This window comes from Ascidiella aspersa, chromosome 2 (assembly GCF_963924565.1).
Source record: "Ascidiella aspersa chromosome 2, kaAscAspe10.2, whole genome shotgun sequence".
Lineage (NCBI taxonomy): Eukaryota > Metazoa > Chordata > Ascidiacea > Phlebobranchia > Ascidiidae > Ascidiella > Ascidiella aspersa.
Window position 1 is genome coordinate 19,559,339 of NC_139448.1, and position 23,612 is coordinate 19,582,950.

The 23,612-nt window shown below is 36.7% G+C and overlaps 1 protein-coding gene and 2 pseudogenes across 5 annotated transcripts; 2 read left to right on the top strand and 1 right to left on the bottom strand.

The window, feature by feature from the left end:
* Positions 1-720: 720 nt before the first annotated feature.
* Positions 721-16,855, bottom strand: LOC146164231 (nucleotide exchange factor SIL1-like). 5 transcript variants are annotated; one of them, XM_083383257.1, is made up of 9 exons: positions 16,244-16,855; positions 13,303-13,453; positions 6,110-6,203; positions 3,697-3,879; positions 3,489-3,632; positions 3,163-3,342; positions 2,900-3,027; positions 2,136-2,313; positions 721-1,814 (listed from the first exon to the last, which is right to left on the bottom strand). In XM_083383257.1, the coding sequence occupies exons 1-9, from the start codon at positions 16,386-16,388 to the stop codon at positions 1,683-1,685; spliced, it is 1,335 nt and encodes a 444-aa protein (XP_083239383.1). In that variant the 5' UTR covers positions 16,389-16,855; the 3' UTR covers positions 721-1,682. The 5 variants fall into 5 exon arrangements, with proteins under 5 accessions (XP_083239383.1, XP_083239386.1, XP_083239382.1 ...); XM_083383260.1 differs by lacking the exon at positions 2,136-2,313; XM_083383256.1 differs by lacking the exon at positions 721-1,814 and having other exon boundaries at positions 1,828-2,313.
* On the top strand, positions 13,946-15,035 carry LOC146164232 (zinc finger BED domain-containing protein 5-like; annotated as a pseudogene).
* Positions 14,961-15,706, top strand: LOC146164233 (zinc finger BED domain-containing protein 5-like; annotated as a pseudogene).
* Positions 16,856-23,612: the final 6,757 nt, after the last annotated feature.

Genomic DNA, 23,612 nt, shown 5'->3' on the forward strand with positions numbered 1-23,612 from the left:
TATTCCGACGAATTTAGAACTTAATTTGTCGTGGTTTCTTTTGCGTATTTGGCTTGTTCGTGGTAATACCTGGCACAAGGCACAGAACTTACGAAAGGGAGCGCGATAGATGGAATCCAATTTTTCTACCTGTAGTAGCGTAACTTTTTCCTCACTTTTGGCTAAAAAATATCTTGTATGCCTACGCTAGATTTAGATTTCTTTTCAAATCAATCGTTTTTGAAGTTAATTTCCGGGTTGAGGTAAACTGAATTTAACATTACAGCAGAAGATAACAAAAATGATGCGAATTGACTCTTAGCCTGCAACTTATTTCCACACTTATGTTTTTTCCTTATTTTTTACACTTTCGGCGTAAAACCGGACATTCCGAAATTTTGACGTCCAAAATTATGAGCATTTTTGCCAATTTGAGTACGATCACAATCAACTCTGGTTTGCGTAATACACCTGGGAGGTAGAAAAACTGAATAGGGCATGCGAGAACGTTAAGGCGTGGACCACTTTCTGGTGAGCGTTAATTAAAAACTGATATTCTTACTTTCTAATCGTGTGTTGGTGTTGCGCTGAGGTCAATTTTCTAATCACCTCCATTTAATTAGCATAAATCTACTTTGTACCGCTAACAGTTGGGTATGTACAATAACACCATTCAGCAAGAGTAAAACGTTCTTTTAAACCCTATCGGCCTGCTTACTGATCACTAAATATAAGCGAAAATAAGCTTTTTAGATTTTTATTGGAGTTAAAAACAAATTGCACCAACTTACCCTATATAATAGTTAAGATAATTGTATATATATATGCAACCAGGGGCATATCCATAATCAGACAAGAATGGGGCGCGAATTTTTAACTTCGTAAATTTCCCCACTTTCCCGTTGACGTGAATGACGTCGTGAAATAAAATATGACCTTAATTATAAGAAACATGCGAAAGCGTGTGATGCCCACACCTCAGCCAGGCGCCAGCTGTGAAACCGCCAACCGTTCCTTTCAGTTGGCAACCCAAACCAAGACCACGAAGTATGATTGATTGCTTTTGATAAATAAACAGTTCCACTATTAGCAGCGCAGTTTCCTAAGTTAAATGAACGTGACAACACTAAATTACGAGCACGCCTTTCGCCACTTGCAATAAAAAAACAAAGATTTTTTCCGAGTGTTTTGAGCACCGATTTTTTTTGTTTGCACCATAGCTGTGCGCCAAGCTATGTTCAAGGGAAAAATAATTTTGTCACTTGCACACAAATCACGTGATTTTACAATATGCTTGTAGGTAACTAACATTTTATAGATATAATAACCCCGAAATGCCTTAATTTGTTGCTGTGAGTTGTGTTTCCCTCATTCTGTGCACACGAAATCCTGATCATTGCAAATTTCGTTATGCGTACGGAATAAACTATTCCATTCACTGATTTGTGAATGCACACTATAGTCAATCAGCCAAAAAAGGTAGCGATTGACGTTTGCTTTTGCTTACGCACTAGCCCAATACGAAAAATTGCCGCTTTGGTCAGGAGTTAAGCCCTGACTAAAAGGACAAAAAACGAAAGCACTTACAAAAAGCGGGTTTCGTACCCCAACCCCATCCTCCTGGATACGCCACTGCATACAACCAAACGTCTTTAAATTCGAATAGTTGCATCAAAATATGGAAAAATGCCAACCAATACTCGTTATAATTCGTCTTTCGTCATTAATGTTTTTATCGAAGATTGTATGTCGAGAAGAAGCTCGTGCAGCATGCTGAAATATCCCTCGTCGTCTCCTTCAAGTTTTTCTTTTTCCATCAAAATTTTATACTCATTCTTTTGAAAACATTGAATAAATTTGCATTAAAACTAAATATCGAATCTAAGATAAAAAAAAAACACAAAGACATTTTTCATTTATAGTTTCTAAAGATCGTATTTTTCCACGTTAAAGTTTTGCAGCTCAATTCTCATCGCATGTTTGTGCTTTTTTACAATTTACCCAAGAGGTTTTAAATCTGTGATATGAACTAGTGTGGATAGAAAATAGTGCAAAAAAATCATCTTTCGTTTTTGGCTTACTGCTATCTCTAACAAATCCGAGTTATTTACCCAAAATACGAAGGTTTGCGAAGGTTTTTTGACCGTGCAACCTACCTTGATCGTTTGGAAACGCTGAAGATAAGCATTTTTGGCAAAATTATTCGCACATATTGAAATAAAGGTACGCATGGCACGAAGGACAGCCTCTATCGAGCTGTGGCGGGATAGATCAATGGATGCAGGTATTGCATCACACCAACCATGATCAACTATAAGCTTGCTTAGTGGCAATCTAAACGTAAATGTTAATAATCACACATATCAAAACAGTCAAATTACCAGATACAGTGTTTTTATATTTGTTTGTTCTAATTTCACTAAAGTGCATAATAAATTTTATCTAAATAGCACAAGAAGAGTTTTGTAAATAGGAATAGTTTTAACGCTTATTACTGGTTGCTACATAATTGTGTACAACTGCAAACTGAAGTTGTGCTGACCACCAACACTAAAACGGCACACATATTATTGTACCCCGAGAGCGTTTAAATGGGCTAACCGAAATCAGATGATCAGATATAGACTTTCTGCAAGCAAGGCAGGAAAAACAACTAGGCTGCGGTGAGGTTCGAACTCAAGACCTCGGCCGTTGTTTCTCGACTTGCTCCCCTCTGAGCCTCTGTGGTTCTGTTGGTAGAGCGACGGTTTCGGTTTGGCCGAGGTGATATGTTCGAACCTAACTGCAGGCTCGTTAATTTCGAGCGTCGACTTGCTTGCTCAAAGTCCTGCAATTGATATCGGTTAGCCTCTATGAAAGCTCCAGGTGTACTGGTTGCTACATAACAATATTACTTTTTATGCGAATAACAACGTTATACCTATCATATTGTTGCTGCTTTTCACGAGTTTCAGACGTATTTTCATCATTAATAAGAATTGATTGACGTTCCGTAAATAAGTCATATAGAAGTTGAATAACTTTGATCCTAATTTGTTCACCAACATCCTTAAAAAAACTTATTAATTTATCACGAACTAAAAATATATTGGTCCATACCTATTCCAATACTACTAGACGGGGCATTTTTTTATTAAAAAGTAATTATTATAAAAAGCATATAAGTAAACATAATAATTTAACCTTATTAAATAGATCCTTGAGCACCATAAAGCCTCCGACTACTCCCATTTTGTACTGAGCATATGGAAACTGCCTAATCAAAGCAGATAGAGCAAACACAGACTTCTTGAGAACAGCTTGTGGCTGAGTTTGATCAGATAGTATCCTCAGGAGTGATTCCATAGTTCCCAATTCTAGAGCCTATTAAAATACATAAAAAAGTAAATTTATAAGGGATCATCATTTAAAGCACTTAGCGTTTAATTGTTTTTAACATCATGAACAAGCATACATAAATACATACTATTCCATAATCATTCAACTAACACAGCAGACACAAATATTACCTTAACTTGAGCTTTAGGGTTACTTTGAACCGCAGAGCCAATTACATTGGCAGCCTCCTCCCTCAAAAAGGCGTCTGTATTGTTTAGTTGGCTTAAAATTGTTCCGAAGCCATCAATAGTAAACAAGTCTACAGCATTATCAATCTAAACACGAACTATAAATGTCACATCAAACTTTGAAGCTATAAAAAAGTGAGTAAGTAATTACTTGATGAACATAATGTTCTAAATGTTGAAGGGCAGCAAGCTTGACTTCTCGGCCAGCTGAAGTACTCTTCAACGTAGCCACAAGTCGATGCATTGCTTGCACATCTGATTCGGCTTGGAAACTTATATTATTGAACGATTTCTGTATTTCTTCAATCGATTTAAACTTTTTCCTTATATCTTCCTTAAATACAAACAAGGCTACTATAGCATGCTAATTACAAGGTATATATAATTTAGTTGATTAATGTTAATGAAATTGTTGGTTTGGATTACATTAATAATTTACAAACAAACAGATCACTGCAAAACCACTATTAGGGATGTCCAGATTTAATTTTTCTAGGTCACAACAAAAAACAGTTTTATGAAAACAAATTGAAATCTGATCACATTTTTAAGTGCTCCATAAGCCCATAGTTTTTCACAAATTTCTAAAGATATTCCGCTTTGTTTGCTTATGAACTAAATACATCATCACCAAGTTTTTGGTTGCTCTCTCTCTCTCTCTCACTCGTACTACTAAGTTAAGTTTCTTGTTCGATTAGGACTACCAAGTTGAATTGTAATATTAGTCCTAGTACACACTATTACAAAAATAGTTTATTTTCATATCAAAACAGCATGAATAGGGGCCAGAAAAAGAGAGGTCCAGAAAATGTATTTTTACCCGGTTTCAAAACCCAAATGGAAGACATTAACAAAACAAATCAATTTCAACCCTTACATAATTTTTTAACCAACTGGGTGGAAAAATAGCCCTTTAAATGGTTAAGCATATCAAACAGGATGTTGCAAACGAAAAAAACACTTAAGTGGCCTTCCGGCTAAATTTGGAGCTGAAACCCATGTTTTTAGATTTCCTTCATACTCCTCCCCTGCTTACAATGCTCTTAGCCAATCTGATGACCAGCAATCCAACATTATGCTTTTTTAACAAATGTATTAAATATTAAAAAAAAATTTCTAGATTGTTTTAGGAAAACCTGAATGTTTCTACAGTTAATTTCTTTTAATCCTAAGATGTTTACTGTTAAACAAATAACAACTATGCCAGTAATGGGTAATTCACTGAATATTGGCTGAAAATTGACCTTGTGTAATGCTGTAGGGTATTTGATGCAAGGCCAGCACATTTTACGATGGAATGTTACTTTGGCAAACTAATGCATTTAAGGAAATTGTGAACTCTGCACCTGGCATCAACTATTAATCTCTAGTTTATTGACACATGATTAGGCGAGGATTTTTGCAAAGTAAGTGGTGTCCTGGAAACACTGACCTGTACATTGCTACATTTAATGCTAAAACAATAGCTTTTTAACAGCACTTACCAAACACAAAACTTGAAAATGACTATTCAAACACTTTTAGAAAAATGACACATGCGAGTTTAAGTTTAACTTTGGGCATGTGTTAAACTGCTTAGTGACGTAACAGAGCAGCTTTGTTGTTCTGGATTTGGGGAAATCTAAATGGTTAACAATAACTAAAAAAAAATCCTAAAAATCTTCCTGCTTAATTTGTTAGATCCCATAACCATTGCTATGGCTTTGCTAACTTTTTTTAGTCTAAGACGCGGCAACAAAGTTTTGTATTAAATTAACATGTAAGTAAATATATGATCCACTTGTGCAATGTTAAGGTCTAGTTATATTAAAGTTATATATTGTTTTTGAGTTGTTATAAACTTGCCACAGAACCAGTTTAGAAGTTGATATGCTGTCTCAAGATTGCTTTGCCACCACAGAACTGCAGAGAGCTCCGCAAAATTTTCCGGAGTAAGAAACTTGTAATGCTATTTACATAAATGGAAGAATATTTAAACCAGGCACTTCAAATATGAGCCTTGCTACTGATATGTATAGCGGCTCCGATCCGACATTATAACATCCCAAATAACTAGATTTAAGAAATTATATGTAATGAAACTTTTACTGAATTGGCTTAGCCAGTTTATAGTTGCAAACAATTGTGCAGGTAACGGATATAATGTGGAAACTTCGACTTGGTTTAGGATCATCTTTTAGCCTACAGGCAGAAAAAAAATTTAAAACACATGTGTACAAATTGAAAAAAATTAAATTAACCAGGAATGAACATAAAATCTTTTTCAGAAGAGATCACAAAGAATGTGTCCACTTTTTTCAGCAAACTAATTTTTTTGATATGCAATTCAGTGCATTTGGATTGTATGCGGAAACTTCTAAATGAGGTCTCATTTATTTAAATCTGAACATCCCTAAACAACATTGTTAAATATTACTATTTATATTTATTTGCTTAATAATAAGCTGTATAATATATTTTTTTATACATATTTTTCTTATATATGTTATCTTTAGATACAAATAAATAACAGTACCATGAGTAAACACTTAACAATATGATTGAAACATTATATACTTGATTACCTTTGGCAAACCTTGTGTTTTGCTGTTTTGGTTAGCATCTTCCTTCATTTGTTTTAAAGCATGTTTCAATTCTTCTATAGAATACTTGCTATTCCTAAAAAGTAAATACAAAATAAAAATAAAAAATGAACTGACAGTTTCAGCATGATTAATGCAATAAGGGTTGAGAATTTGCACTATAATCAAAGGCTGTAAAAACAACAAAATAAATTCAATGTTACCCCTGATAAAGTATCAAAAATTCCAAAAAAATAAGCACTGCTTTGCATAAACATTGGAAAACAATTAGCCTAAAAATATGTAGTAAGACATATAGATAAATAAACTTGGTAACTTTTCACACCACACATTATCCACAAGTAGCAGATGTTTATTGACACTTGGAAAAGCTTTAAAAGCTGTATTTTTGCAAAATAGAAACATACAACATTGTTTCAATTGGGCATTCTGTATCTTGAAAAAAATCTTAGGAAGTGGCTCAGTATCCTTTTCTTTCACCTATGCTTGCATTTAAAATAGGACAGATCAGGGATCTTCCGTTTTCAATTTTTATTTTTTCAGTGTTTAGGCCCTTTTACTTATACTTCCCACTTTTTACCACTGATTTGGGATAAGTTTAGTCAGAACAATCTGGTACAGCTGTTAGTTGTGCATGGGAGTTGGACACCAAGCCATGCCCTCAAAAACATTTTTTCATTTACTTTTACAATGTAATCGTAATCTTTTTTTATCAAATCTTACATTTTCTAATTTTTTATTCTGGTATATACTTTTTTTGTGCATCCAATTGCATATTAAAAAACACATATTATTAAAAAATAATCAGACCTATCAAATTCAATTTTTGTTAACTTAGATAAATGATAAAGTTATTTCGCTTCATCAGAAATGTTTTTTTTTTACATATTTTCTATTCGACAAGAGGATAGCACTAGGGGATTCAAGACACTTGTGTTGCTTGCATGCAGGCGAATAGCGTAGTTTTAACCAAGGTGGGTTTTGCTGGATGATCAACCATGAACACCTAGAGCAGTGGTTCTCAACCCTTTTTCTTTCGTGGCCCATTTACGTTGCAAAAAAATTCTGTGGCCCAATAGAATTTTTATGAAAAAAAAAACTTTAAAATAGGTTTAGAACAAAACACAGCAGAATATATTTCAAAACAGATTATTTATTCAAACCTGCATTAGTGAGATACTTACGGCTGAACAATAAATTTACATTCCTTTTTAATTCACCCCCAAGCCATTATTCCTGTAAAATTAAATATAATGAGACAAATGAAGCTAAATCTAGCTTTTCAAATTGGTCTGTGGCCCACCTCAAATGTTCTTATGGCCCACCAGTGAGCCATGGCCCACTGGTTGAGAACCGCTGACCTAGAGGTTTTGAGGTATTTAGTATAAATCCCAGCAGGTGGAGTGCAGATGTTTGTATGTTTTGTGTATTTTTAGGCAATGCCGATCATTAGGAGTAGGTGACTCTGCAAAAAAGTTAAAATTCACTATAAAAATGCCAAAATCCTGAAATTACTCATCAAACTTCACCATCACATTACTTTTAAATGCTACCATTTATGTGATAAAAGATCTACTATCACATCACATTGCCTATTCACTTCTGTACAGGTGTAACAATAATGTTGGAAATTGCACCAGTCCGGTGATAGTGGAATTGGTCATAATGTTCAAATTGATTGTTGAGGTGTAGGCTAGCCTAGTATTGAATAAATTGCTATAGTTTAAAAAGCGGATTAGACATTTTCTGCTTCGAATAAAATAAAAGTTACAGACGAAAAAAAAGTTTTTCAAGACAAGTAGGAGGAGTTATATTTTGTCACCGCAGTCAGAGATACTAGTCATTGCCTTATTTGCCAGCAAAGATAGCTGTTATGAAGGTGTATAACATGTGTTGGCACTTCGAAACAATGCACCATGATAAATATGATGCTTACCAGGCCAAATTAAGAGAGCAAAAAGATAAACAACTGAAATCACCATTTTGCAAACAAAGAAGCTTCTTTGAAAATATTAAGCAGTTCAACAAACATTCTTTAAAAGCGAGTTTTGTTATCAGTGAAATAATAGCAAAGTCATCACAGCCCTTTATAAAAGAATGCCTTGTAAAAGCAAGTGACATTTTATGTCCAGGCAAAAAACTGTTTGAAGGCATAAGCTTATCCCCAAATACAGTTGCAAGTAGGGTCACAGATTTAGCTGCATATGTGGAGAAACAATTAGTTGCTACCATAAAGGATTTCAAGGCATTTTTGATTGCCCTTGATGAGAGCACAGATGTGTCAGACACCACATAATGTGCTGTGTTTATTAGGGTTGTAGACTGCATTTTAAATCCGACGAAATAGTTTCTGGAACTAAAACCATTGAAGGGTACTATAAATGGACTGATATATTTCGATCCTTAAAAAAGGTGCTTTGAGAAACACATCTTGCCATGGGATAGGCTTGTTTACTGTATAGCCTGATATACTTTAGTATTGGCCGTAACTCTAAAACGACTCTGATGGAACCTACTTTAAGACGCCATTTTGAAATAGTCCTTCAATACTTCTGGGTTTCCCTTGGCCACAGACAGTGCACCAGCAATGATGCGTTCTAGCAATGTAGGTGTAGTTGGACTTGTAAAAAAAAACTTTGCTAGTGTACACTGTATTTTACACCAAGAAGCCCTTTGCTGTAAAAGTCTACAAATGAATGGAGTGATGGATGTTGTAGTTAAAACAGTCAACTTTATACGATATCGGGGTTAAACCACAGGCAGTTTAAATCATTTCTTGCAGATATCGACTTGGTGAACTACTTTATCATACTGAAGTAAGATGGCGGATTCATGGACATGTTTTCGCGTTTCTTTGCACTAAGAAATAAAGTCGCTTCAATTATGAAAATAAAAACAGGGTAGTTCCTATGTTCACTGATGATACCTTCCAGGCTGGTAGAATCTTGCCAGCCTTCTGGTGACAAGCATTTTTGGCGTAAATTCTTCTTTTTTTTTTTTTTTGGTCGTGCCGCAAAACCTAAATGATGTATTCGTCAAAGGAATGTATAAACCTTGCTATGTTTAGGCGATAAACAAGATTATTAAGAAGTAAACGAATTAGAATAAAGGTGCACAATTTTTGTGACACAAAGAAATACATATATGGGGTATGCTTAAGTACAGCTTAGGGGACTGAAAGTGCACATGTCTGCTTTTCTTACTCTAACACTGTTACATAGATAAGCTGTATTGGGGCGAACTCATGTGCACACATGCAGCTTAAAAACAGACTAAAGAGCGAGAAATTTTTTTTTGAACTAGGAGAAATTTTTAATAAAAATTGTTTGCCGAAATTAGAGTTACACAGTGAAGTGCAACATGCCGTAGAATGCATAATATCTCTTGGCTGAATAGATATGCTTGAGAGACACAACCATAGATTAACATGGCCGAAGTCCGCACGAGGCGCGAAAATTTTTTGAGTTTACGTAATTAAAACAGCCAAAAATATAGTTTAAGCCTTAAATGGAACAGCATGGCCTAGTACATCCTCGTTATGCCCATGCGAATGTCATACATGTCTATTGTGCGACTATCATGATTGCTTTTTTAACTTATGGCGACTATCATGATTGCTTTTTTTTAAAAGAACTACTTGCCAAATCAAGTAAAACTGCAAATACACAACAGTTCTATCGAAATTTAGTGCTTTTTAAACTAATAAACAATCTATATGCCAAACACTGGCTTTTACCTGCTAAACAACATGCTTCATACTTTTTTTAGAATGGCACAAAACAAGTATTTTCTGCCAATTTTAGTGCAAAATGTTCCTACATATTCAGCATTTAAAAAAAATATTGGTTTGAAATGTGTAGAACAAGCACACGTTTGTTTGGAAAGTCGATCTTTCAAAAAAAAAATTAAAATTATTTTTTTTGTACTAATTTCTTCGGTTTTCTGTCTGACATAGTCGCCAAGTCGCCAGCTTTCTGCCGTACTGATACCTTCCAATGCAGTCTTGTTTTCCCAACAGTTATTACACATCATTTGAATGAATTCAACTTGAAGCTTCAAGGTAAAAAACAAATTATTACACAGATGGGATGTATGACCATGTGAAATCATTTAAAGTCAAACTACGTTTATGGATAAAGCAGTTGGTGAAGGGAATTTGACTCATTTCTCAACTCTGAAGTCTATAGGAAAAGTTAAAGACAAATTCATGAAAGAATATACAGACTTGTTGTCTAATTCAATTCAGCAATTTGACGTGCGCTTTGTAGAATTTAAAGTATTAGAGCCGCAATTTTGACTTTTTTCAACTCCATTTGCTGTAGAATTGACAATGTAGCTGAGGAATTGCAGATTGAGTTCGTGGAAACTCAATGTGATACCATCCTGAAGCAAAAGTATGCAGAGGTAGGGATTCAAGAACTCTGTCATATTTCTTTCACGAGAAAGGTTTCCGAAGTTACTCTCTGCTGCTGCAAAATTATTGCAATGTTTGAAAGCACATATTTATGTGAGTAATTTTTTCCATCGTTGAAGATTAACAAGACTGGGCTAAGGTCACATATCACTGATGAACATCTGCAACCAACTCTGAGATTGGTTTCTGCTGACAAGTTGAAGCCTAATATCGAGGTCCTTGTCCATGAAAAATGCTGCCAGTTAAGTAGCCAGAACAAAAATAACTATCCTAAATCATCAGCATACTTGTGTTTATCTTTTATTGTGTTCTTATTGTATGTTTCTTTCGTCAGTTGATATTTCATTGTGATTTGCTGCCCTTGGGTATTTTACACATTCTCATTTGGTCCTCAGAACAATTTTAGTTTGAGACCCTTGGTGTATATGTAAGTTTCATGCCAGATTGTCAAATAAATTTCAAGTTGCAATAGCCTGACACATCAATCCCCTTAGTAGGTGGGTAAACTGTTGCACTTAAATGTCAGTGAAACTAACAATGCCTAAACAAATTCGGTTGTATTTGCAGATTGCTTTATTGCCAATTTTAAGGTGTAGCTTCAACATCGCTAACTTGTTAAGTTGTTACTATTCATAAAGATAGGATTACAAAAATAGTACACCGAAAAGCCATCGCAGACTCGCCATCAGTCCGTATCAATCAATGAAAGACACACACAAACATATGTGTTTAATAACATCTGTGATCTAGCCCCTCGGAAGTTGCTTTATGACCAACGATTACGGCTTCCGTATCAATAGTACACCGAAAAGCCATCGCAGACTCGCCGAATCTGTCGATCTATGATGCAAGCAGAGCAAGCCTTCCGAGGGGCTAAATCACAGATGTTATTAAACACATATGTTTGTGTGTGTCTTTCATTGATTGATACGGACTGATGATCCCCCAGTGTGAAGTTGCTTGTACTAACAAAATGTGCAAGTATTGGCACATGGTTGTTTCTCGACTCGCTCCTCTCTGAGCCTGCATAGCTCAGGTGGTAGAGCGGCGGTCCCGGCTTGACCAGAGGTCGTGAGTTCGAACCTCACTGCAGGCCAGTTGTTTTTCTGGCTTGCTCTGCTTGCATCATAGATCGACAGATTCGGCGAGTCTGCGATGGCTTTTCGGTGTACTATTGATACGGAAGCCGTAATCGTTGGTCATAAAGCAACTTCCGAGGGACTAGATCACAGATGTTATTAAACACATATGTTTGTGTGTGTCTTTCATTGATTGATACGGACTGATGATCCCCCAATGTGAAGTTGCTTGTACTAACAAAATGTGCAAATATTGGCGCATGGTTGTTTCTCGACTCGCACCTCTCTGAGCCTGCATAGCTCAGTTGGTAGAGCGACGGTCCCGGCTTGACCGGAGGTCGTGAGTTCGAACCTCACTACAGGCCAGTTGTTTTTCTGGCTTGCTCTGCTTGCATCATAGATCGACAGATTCGGCGAGTCTGCGATGGCTTTTCGGTGTACTATTGATACGGAAGCCGTAATCGTTGGTCATAAAGCAACTTCCGAGGGACTAGATCACAGATGTTATTAAACACATATGTTTGTGTGTGTCTTTCATTGATTACAAAAATAGTTATACTTCTAAAAACAAATGGTGTATCTCAACAAAATCAACTAACTATTGCTAAGAGCTTAAGATTAGCATGGATAAACCTCACTGGGATGTGCAAGGTTTTTTGATGGATGTTTAGTAGGTCATGTGGATTCATCAGCTTTGGCATGCTTTTTAATGAACCCATCACATAAATAGGCTTAAATAAAAAATGCTTGTGCTAATGTTTGTAGTGGGGCCAAACATTTTTTATTATATTTGTGAATGCAAGACAGCCCTAATTTTGAAGACACAAAGTAACATGAATTTTGTCGAATTTTTTAACAACTTAGTTAAGATACATGAAGAATTTAAAATGGCTGTTAAAACCAAGACATGTCAACAAGCTATCGCCCATAGATCGAAAGTTAAATATTCTTTCTATACCAGTACCGAAATTTGTGTTCGTGCGTACAAGTTACATTTGTTTCCCTTGCATCAAGCTGTATCTAACTGATCACGTCATACCGCGATTTTTGCATAAGGTATACAATAATAATAAAACTACTTTTTACCACATTTTAAAAGTTACCAAGTTCTGCTAAATAATGTGTTTTTGTAGAAGGAATGATATTGCCTGGTACAACTCAAAGGGTATATAATTGTTTCTTTTTTGAGATTAGACATGATTAAAACTTTTAACTGAGCAAACTGCAGCGAAAAAGCGCTTGACTGACTTAACGCTAATGAATGGGAAAGGGGGTAACAACTAATCCGTGGATGAGATATACAAGAATTATTGTCAAAAATCGTTTTAAGTTACATGGCTACGTTGTTGGCAGGCCGTTTCAACAAAAATATTTCTTTCGTTGTCAGGCCAGTTTTAGATTACATGGCTTGGTGACAAGTGCTTAGGCTTGAAACAGAAAATTTTTATGGTTGGTTGTAGACCTTGAACCATTTTAGGTTGTGTAAGTCTGCCCACAGCCAGGGCTGCAGAGTCGGAGTGAGACTCAGGACCTGGTTCAAGGGAGTAATTAATTTTGCTGGAGTCGACTCGGGTATTACTATTACCAGAATCCCGAGACCCAAAGATTCTCTCTTAATAATGAAAAATCTGAAACAACATTTATACATATGTGTATAATCACTAAAAGGCGATTTTACAAACCCAACAGTTTGCTTAATAACTTTTTCGTTGCCATCTTGTTCAACAACTTGTAAACCAGATGGCAAACTTTTTTCTTCGTCCATTAGCTTAGCCCATTTCCCTCCATTACCAATGTCCATTTTCACATGAAGACCACTTGGTATTGCTTGTCCTATGACAACATTTTAGTATGACTTACTAGTGATAAGGTAAAGTGTAATAACGGAACTTAAATTGGTAGGGGAAAGAAGTCTGCACAACAAAGCAGACATGTACATTGTACACCCCAAGACGCCAGGTTGTACCTTTGCATGCCCCTTATGTATTTGTTAATGACTTAATGTCCGTTCATACATTCCTTAGGCCAGTGGTTCTCAAACTGTGGTACACGTACCACTAGAATGTGGTACGTGTACCACTAGAAGATTTTGGCGTTATTTTATTGTATTTAATCTACAATTTGCCATTCTTTGCAGTAGCTAAAACTACTATAAATACACGACAATATAACAATAAGTTAACTGTAGAACAATTTCATGTTGGCATTATTGCGTCATAGTTGATCCTAACAAACAAAACTAAGCAACTGATGAGATGAGCTCATTAGTAACTGGAGCTATAACAGGTTAATAGATCAGTATAGTAAGCAGAATATATTTTAAGCATGTCGAAACGAAAATATAATCCAGAATACATTAAGTACGGGTTCATTGCAATCGAACATGCAGGAGAGTGTTTGCCACAGTGTGTGGTTTGCATGAAAACCCTTTCTAATGCGGCCATGAAGCCAAGTTTGTTAAAACGGCACCTTGACTCAAATCATGCAGAAAAAAAGAACCAAGATCAGAGTTATTTTGAGCGACTTGGGGAGAACACGAAAAGACAACGCCTAGACAAGACAGGCCAGTTTCATCAAAAGAAAGTAGGGATAGTAAAATCGTCATATGAAGTGTCTTTTCTGGTAGCTCAGAATATGAAAGCTCATACAATCGCTGAGTCCCTGGTTTTACCAGCAGCAAAAATCCTAGTCAAGAACCTGATCGGAGAAGAGGCAGCGGACAAACTGAACAGCGTGTCCCTTTCTAACGACACTGTAAAACGACGTATTCAAGATATGTCTGTTGACATTGCTGAACAAGTGATTGCTGGAGCAAAAGACTCAAAAGTTTGGATTTTCCATTCAACTCGATGAGTCAACAGATGTCTCCAAGTGTAGCCAACTGCTAGTTTATGTCCGCTTTATCCAAAATGACACGGTAAAAACGGAGTTAATGTTGAGTCAGGAGCTGGCTACTACAACAAAAGGGAAAGATGTATTCAACGTTTTGGACAATTTTTTCAAGGAGAATGACCTGGATTGGAAAATGTTAGTTGGATGCACGACGGATGGTGCTCCAGCTATGCTTGGAAGAATGTCAGGATTTCAAGCATATGTGAAAGATGTATCACCAAAAGCTACCTTTGTCTACTGTTTTATCCATAGATTTGCACTTTGCGCCAAAGTGCTTCCTTCTGATTTAATGTCATGCTTGAACAAAATCATTAAGATTGTGAATTTTATAAAAACATCAGCTGTAAATACTCGGCTATTTGCAGGGCTCTGTGAAGATGTCGGTTCTGATCATAAGTGTCTTCTCTTTCACACAGAGGTTCGCTGGCTTTCCCGCGGGAATGTGACAATGAGGGTCTTTGAACTTAGGCATGAATTACTGACCTTTTTCAATGAGAAAAACACGACTTTAAATATGATTTAGAGAACAAAGAGTTTATCTTACAGCTGGCCTACATGTCGGACATTTTCCAGGCCCTAAACTTTGTAAATCTTTCGTTCCAAGGACCGAACAGCAATATAACAGTTTTTATTACAAAACTGAAAGCATTTATTTGCAAACTTGATATATGGACTAAAAACGTGGAAAATAAACAGTACGGAATGTTTAAACAGCTTAGCACTCTTTCAGTTGACCCCAGTGACAAATTATCTCAAGAAATTGCTGACCACCTTAAGTTGCTTAAAACGGAATTGGTGCATTATTTTCCAGATTTTGAAAGTTGCACCTATGCTGTCAATCCATTCTGCATCAATCCAGTTGTTCTACCCGTAGGAACAGGAGAACAAGAAGAGATTATTGATATTCAGGTTGACGAAACAGCAAAAGCAAAGCAGAAGGAATGCTCTTCTTTAGATTTCTGGTTGTCCATGAGTTCCACTTACCCAACATTGGCCTGAAATGCTGTTCCTCAGCTATTAGTTTTCCCCTCGACATGGGAGTGTGAGCAAGGGTTCTCGGCCTTAATGGCCATTAAGTCGAAGAGCCGGAATCGTCTAACTGAGCCTAAACACGATTTTTGATGTGCTGTGACTAATGTTGTGCCCCGGATAGACAAGCTTGTGCAAAAGAAACAGTTGCACCTGTCACATTAAAATGTGTTTTCTTGCTGTTAACTCGTATTGTGTTATAGTAATAACGGTAATAACTAATAAATACTGGTACATTTGAGTATAGTAATTTATTCAGGGGCCAGGTGGTACGCAAGGTAGTAGTGAATGGAGAAGTGGTACGCCATCGGAAAAAGTTTGAGAAACACTGCCTTAGGCGAACACATCATTCAAGTTTAGGGGCATGACCAAAAACCGAAGAATTTAGGTCAAAAATGCTTGTCATGGCTATTAAATATTTTGCTTTTGGTCTTATTACTAATTCATTATAGATTATTCTCCTTTAGATATTGTTGTTTTGTAGGCCTGACTGTGTGTTTCAATATTGTTTCAATATTGTTATTATATATATCTATTCTCCCTCTATTATATGTATATCTTCTCACATATTTAAATTTCAGACAAGTTTTATTCTGTAAAACAGTGGTATAAGATTTTAGACCAGCGCCCAGGCATCCTACTACTCTTAACTCAAGAGAAAAATAAACCTTTTTTTAATAAAATACATTTTTACTATTATACCTGGTTTCACCCTCTGCCATTGGTTTGATGGCACAAATTCCTCTTCCTCATTATCTTCAACAGAGAGTTTGTTGCCTTCAATGCTTAATGTTTTACTTACAATAAACAAAACAACCAGATATATGACGAAAGCACGTCCATTCATACCGCAATCTCTTAAAAAAAATACTGCTTATAGGAGTTATCAGAGGGGCCGTGACTGCTAACACACAAGACAAAACAAACATATAAATGGTATTTTTTATATCATACCAAAACACTAATAAAGGTCTATATATTTTAAATGTAAAAAAAATCATAAAAAATACGAAAAATATTAATTTTCAATATTAATCATTGCAATAAAATAAGAAAAAAATGCTTGATCCAAGATTTTGAATAATAAATTTCAATTCCGCAAGTATCACCTTTCCAGTGATATAAAGCTTCCTACAAGTTTATTGGGGCAAGGTTTTTAAAGCGTCGATAACCTACATTATTAATCATAACTAATCGCGGCAATCTTGGTACTGCTCGAGAAGTTACGAGAACGTGTTTTCTAATTCCAATCGCACGGATCTTTGAACCGCCCAATTAGGGTTCTTCTTTTTCCCGTATTTTTTTCCCGGGAATTTTCCGTCGACATATTCCCGGAGAGAACCCTAGGGCTAGGGCCAATGACTGTTCAATTCGAATCCGAGTCTAACACAACTATTACACATTGCTTTAGTCTTGTCTAGCGTACCTTGTCAAAGAAAAAAAGTAAAAATAGGCCTAATAATGAAGTTTTAAATATTTCGTAAAGCGACTCCGTACCTCAGTCTAGCGGTCGCAACGATATTTCTGTGGTATTCAAAATATCGCCTTCTCTTTGTGTCTGCTTATATGCTCTGTATCTACTGTCTTTGGGAAAAAACGCTCTTTTTTGTCAAGGCAAGATCTCACCTTCTCTGGTCTCCCTTGCTTCCCCTCTACATGACCTTCTGTGAGGGAATAAACCAGTGGTCGGCAAACATTTTTTGTCGCGGCCCAAATAACTCTTTCAGAGCTATTGGTGGCCCAATACGTAAAATCACCACGAAAAAGGCCGGATCCAGGATATTTGTTTTGAGTTGGAGGCATTAGATTGGCGTCACAAAGCTACGCCATAAAACAATTGTTCTTTAGGCTGGTTTACACTAGACGCGTCTAGCGTTAACGTCAAACGTTTCTAAAAAAACGCTTTCGGTTGCGGAAAAGTTGAAATATGTCAACTTTGACGCTTTCGGTTAGAAGCGAGGAAATTTGCCGTTAACGCTGGCAACGCGTTATGTGTGAACTGGACGACGTTACCTGTTAGTCGCCAGACGCTAGACGTTAACGCGTCTAGTGTGAACCAGCCTTAAGTTGTCCTCTAGAACGAACTCGTGCGTAAATATGAATCTAAAATCCGGTTGGCGAGGGAGATGTGGGACCAGTGGTTCACTTTTGACGTCTTACATCTGCAGGATTTAGTTTCCTCGTAAAATGGGGTTTAGAAGTTTTAACATAAACTTTAAATACTTCAACATACCACAGCTTTTAACTTAAAATGTCAGTAGAGAAAAATAAGTGTTTATTTTGCATGCAAAGAGTGCTACTCAAGTGAACCATTGTACCCCAACAATAAAAAAAAATACATTAACTATATATATGTTTGTAGAAATCGTATTTTGTAGGGAGTCTTAGTTTACACAACATTAGGCTGTGGACACCAAGAAATGGTAAAAATTAACGGCCCCTCGATGACAAAAACACCGCTATTTCAACTGTAAAACATATTGCAAAACAAAGTATACGCGCGTAATGCGAAAATAATTGCATTAACTTTACACAGTTAAAGTTGACTTTGACAGGCACTCATAGGGCCACATTTTGCACGCGGGCTCTTACCACGCTGAGACAATATTAAATTTCTTACCGACTTTTAAAATACAATAGGCCTACAGCATTTCACACGGCCCACAACTACATGATAAAACTAAAAATTCAAAAAATAGCTTATTGCGGCCCACTAAAAATGGCTGTGCGGTCCACATTTGGGCCTTGGCCCACAGTTTGCCGACCACTGGAATAAACCATAGCCTACAAGCTAACACTACACCCAGTAATCGGCTATATGGTATGCCGTACACTAGCAACATATGGCCAAAATGATATTGCTCACTACCCCAGTTGGGACCTATTATCATAAATATTACTTATCACACTTTTCCAATGATACCAAATTTTCCACAATTTATTCTTGGATAAGTGGTTGAATCGTCGACGATAATCGATATTAAAAGGTCTATACATAAACTTTCGCGGTGATTTTTAAATAGCTCTACATTGCCCGATTCAAATCAGAATCGAAGAAAACTTTCACAAACTGCTTTTGTCTAGCCCAGGGTTTCTCAACCGTGGCCCTCGGTCCCCTTGGGGGGCCACGGAGCGGTGTTTGGGGGCCACAGGGATAACTCTCTAGCTAGGTTGTAGTGTTGCAAAACACAACTACCCATTTGTTATTATTTCCAAAATTTGCCAGTAAACTTAAATTTGTGTTTTTTTAAAATACGAATCTAAATTGTAGTCGAATCCAATTCTGCCGTTGATATCGGGTAAGTGGAACTGATAAAATTTGTTCGTTTTATTGCGGAAAGTTATGCCTAGTCGTAAATACGCGATTGGCAAGAGTAACGCCGCCTATCGCCGTGGCAAAACAATTAAATTGTGCCCTTCGTGTAGCCTAATAACGTGGCTTTCCTAAAACGGTGGCCTGATTATAAAGTGTCAAAATGCTGTAAAATGCAAATGCTGTTGGGCGAGCAACTAACTGAGAGTTCGCATTATTTTTAAAGGGCGTTAAGTTGCAAAAGAAACATTCCATCGTAAAACGCGCAAATCGCGCTACGGGGTTACTCACGGTCAACTTTAGGCTGAAATCCAAAGATCGTCTTGACGTATGTAATGACATTCGCTTGTCTTAATACAAAACAGATCCGAGATAAAATGCGGTGTACAAGAAAAGCTTTGCAATGACTATCTAAGTTAATTTAAAGTAAAATAACTCCATGATTTGTTAAATTATTAAAAATTAAGTGCCCTTTTCGTTAAATTTCGTTTAATAGCTGTATTGGTTATTAACGTGTAGTAGTAAAACGTGAAAACACATTAAATACAAGGCTAGTTTTTTTATAAACAGGGGGCCACGAGGGTTGAGCGTTTTTCAAAGGGGGCCACAGAGCATAAAAGGTTGCGAACCACTGGTCTATAGCCTCTAACGCAGTGTACCTAACCCTTTTTTACCCTATAGGGCTCACTTGGGAACCTTCGAAAGCGTGGCGGCGCACCTTGCGAGCGATGCGAGCGCAAACTTTGTTTGGGTATCTTGTCCTAATTTTATTATCTACAAAGTACGGTATGCTTTTTTATAGGATAAGATGCAAGAGAAAAAAATAAAATAGGCCTTCTAATATTGTAAATTATGAAAACACACAGTAGGCCTAAGGGTTCTGGATGAAAAAAAAACAATTAGACCAGGGGTTCCCAACCTTTTGTGCTGCTCGTTCCCCTTTGTCAGGTCAGAGCGTTCCTCGTACCCCCCAAAAAATTCTGATGGAAATTTTCAGATATATAATGCTTTTATAGCTCATTTAAACGTTAAACGAGTGGTCGGCAACTTTTTTTGTCGCAGCCCCAAGTACTCTTTTCAGAGTTATTGAAGGCCCACTAAGTAAAAGCACTATTAAAAAGTGGCGAATTCAGGATAGTGTATTTTAAGGTGAAATATGAAACAGCGCCTTGGTGCCCAAAACATATCATAATGTAAGACATGCAAAAATGTACGCGCGAAGCGCGAAATTTTTTTGAATAACATACGGTTTAAGTTGAAAAAAAATAATTATAGTTCGACAAGCTCCCAGGACCACATTAGGCACGTCGGCCCTTCCAAGATGAACCAATTTAATAATTCTATGCCACACCAACTTTTAAAATAAAGTGCAATGAATGTACGGCTATCACGCGGCCCACAACTATACATTATAAGTAACACTAACTAAGCTATTCAAAAGTAACTCGTGGTTCACCAAAAATGGCTCTGCGGCCCACAGTTTGCCGACCACTGCGTTAAACGGTTATTTCACACAAAAATCGCTAAATGTCGTAAAATAAAACTGTACAGTGAAATCTGTTTATAAAACTGCTCATTGGCCCAAGGAAGTTCGTACCCCTTGATGTTCAATTTCGTAACCCCAAGGGGTACGAGTACCCCTGGTTGGGAACCCCTGAATTAGACCCACAAAGCTACAACATCTAAATCAGAATAATATATATTACCATATAGCATTAATACCAACGACAAAGCAGGGAGTGGATCCGCGACTTTGTCGGTTCGAGTTCGGTTCGGGTTCAAAGATTATTTCGGAATCCGGTTCAGTTCGGAGTAACTTAAAAGTTCCGGTTCAGTTCAGGTCCGACTAAATTTATTTTCAAAACTGGTTCATAAAGTTCCGGTTCGAATACAATATAAGTTGCGTTAAATCTAGAAAATGTTGGTCAATTCATGTAGAGTATAATCTTTGAATTGTAAGTCATTTAATCTAAGTTTCGTGACGTATTAAAAAAACAGCAACTCATTATTGAAATGTCTAAAAATGAAAATAAACGTTTTATTTAAGTTTTATTTCAATATTCCTATTTTTTATTTAATTTCGAACATGGCCTAACTTGACTCTGTAAAATACAAGTTGTTATGTCATGCTGGAGCAGCGGTTCCCAAACTTTTCTAAAAAATTTCCCTGGCGGACCCGTTGCAATTATTCTGAAATTTCGCGGCCCTATAAAAGTTCAAGGGTCAGTTGACCCATGTTTCTTGTAGTACACTAGTGCAGCACGATTCTTTCTAATTCTAATGTAACAGCTTTCTGACTAATACGAACGATTCGCTGATAGCAGGTAGTACATTATAATAGTTGCTTTATGATGTCACAATCGGCATCAGAAAGCACGCTATATGTTCGAATGATAAAGCATACCTAAAGACAATAATGATGACAGATAATGTTTAAAAAGATTCGTTGAAGCCTAATGTTGAAATACTTAAAGACTAATTCTCCTTGCGGGCCCTCTGAAACTGCTGTACGGACCCCATTTGGTCCGCGGACCCCAGTTTGGGAACCGCTGTGCTGGAGTGAACCGCTTTTGTGACAGGTTGGGGTTCTTTCAAATTATTCGGTTCAGTTCCGGTTTGGCTTTATAAAATCTTACGAAAAACTGTCCAGGTTCGGAAAATATTGACCCACCCGTTTATAAATTTCCGGTTCGGTTCCAGTTCGCCTTCCTGTTCTAAAAAACGCCTCCCTGATCTAAAATCGTCTGAAACTGTAGGAACAGGGTATGAGACGGTTGGTGGACACCGTTTTAGCATCGGCCGATTTTTTGTGTCGACGTTTGGGCGTCGTAGTTTGAAAGGGCCGCTGATTTGACACCAGGTTGTTTGCCTCTGTGATACATTTTCTTTTTGCCAGACCGTCGTAGCCTACTTGGTGCAAATGTATTCCTGATTTTTGTGTAAAAGGAAATATTTGTTGCACGGAAGGTTATTTGGCCTGGTCTAGAATTCTACTACATTTTCGTCCGGGGGTTTATGTTGCTAACAATATTTGGGTTAGGGTGAGAGTTAGCGTTTGGGTTTGGGTGTTTCAAGTATTGTTATTATATAAATTTTACCATATTTATGTCTTTCCTTGAAATTTTAACTTTGACAACTCATTTCGTAACTGCTAAAATAAATGTGGTAGGATTGTAGACAAGCGCCGATTATTCTTTGTGAGTTGCGTTGTGTATAATATGGGTTTGCAGCCCTGGTGATATGTCAATGTGTAATGTAACCTTTGCTAAATTTACCACGATGACACAGCAAGTATTCTGTTCGCCCAGCATTAACGGTCTTGTGTAGGCCTATAAGATAACGTCTTATGTAGTATTTACACTGCTGTTGTCTTGCCTTGTAAACTCGTAGATCGTGGTAATATCGCTCTTTCTTTACTACATTTGCCTAAAACAGCGGTGGGCAATTAATTTTAACCGCGGGCCGCATGAGAAATTTAAAATGTTGCGGCGGCGCGGGTCAAAAATAGGATCCCAAATATACGCAATATGACGTCATACTCCGACGCTATAAAACAATTAAGCTAACGAGCTTGTTATTACGTTGTGTGTTATGGCTGTTATGCACAGATGTGCAATTTGGATCGAATTTAAACAAAAGAAAAAACTGAGACCATAGGCTATTTGTTTTAAAATGCAAATTTTAATTTAGATAAGCCGCGGGCCGGATTAAATCGCTTGGCGGGCCTGGCCGTATGTTGCCCAAGTCTGGCCTAAAACCTTTGGTAAGTTTATGTGTGTGACGTCATAATGATGTATTGTTTGTTACATTGCTTGTGTTTTTAGGCGTTGGGGATGTAACTGACGTTACTTGTTCCAGATTTTCCCGGTTCCCAAAATATTGGTGAGCATGCTATTTGAAATTGTGCAACGAGTTTATTGTATTTGACACATTTTCTTTTGTGTAGAAACCGCCTCCTTCGTGTATTGTGCCAACATCTTTGCCTTTTCTGGATTTAGGAAACAAGCTTCCAATTGAAACTGTCGTTGATTGTTTTGTGTCTGAAATAGGAAAAGCGTTTCACTACAAGTATTTAGCCTCATATACCGTTCTACCCATAGACCGGGGCGCGTACAACGAACGTTATACTCTGTTTGGGGTTAGGCGCGGGTAATGGGTAGAAATCGAATTTGGGTTACTGGTTGAAATTATTAGGGGAGAGTTAGGGGGGAAGGGTAAATAAATGGTTTAAAATAAAAAAGCCTTATTCTGCTTATTCCGATATATTTAGATCGTATTTTGATTTAAACGTTATTACGTATTAGTCCTATTTTGGTCGTATTCCGAACTGTGTTTTATGCCGAAGTTGATGTTGCTCTAATTTCGATCTTATGGATTGAGTCCCGCTAGTGTCTCTTCCTCCTTTAGAGAAGAGCCAACATCAGCCATTGTGACTATAAAAAGGCTATAAATTCAGTTATATTGCTCAGTGTTTATTGATAGAAAGTATAGTGACATTATTAAAAAATAAAAATCTAAGTGAATTTTTTTATTTATTTACAAACAGCTTCAACTTTGCTTTTTTAAACTCCTATTGTTTTTAAGAAAAGCTTCAGTTTTATTTTGGAATGAAATGATGTTTTTATTTTATTCTGCATTGACAATTTTAAACTATTCAAGCGTTTGATATGTCATTTAAATATTCCAATTTCGAATTCCAGAATTCAGATTCAAAAAGTTGCTAAAGTTAAATCATACCATAGAAATAAGACCAACGCC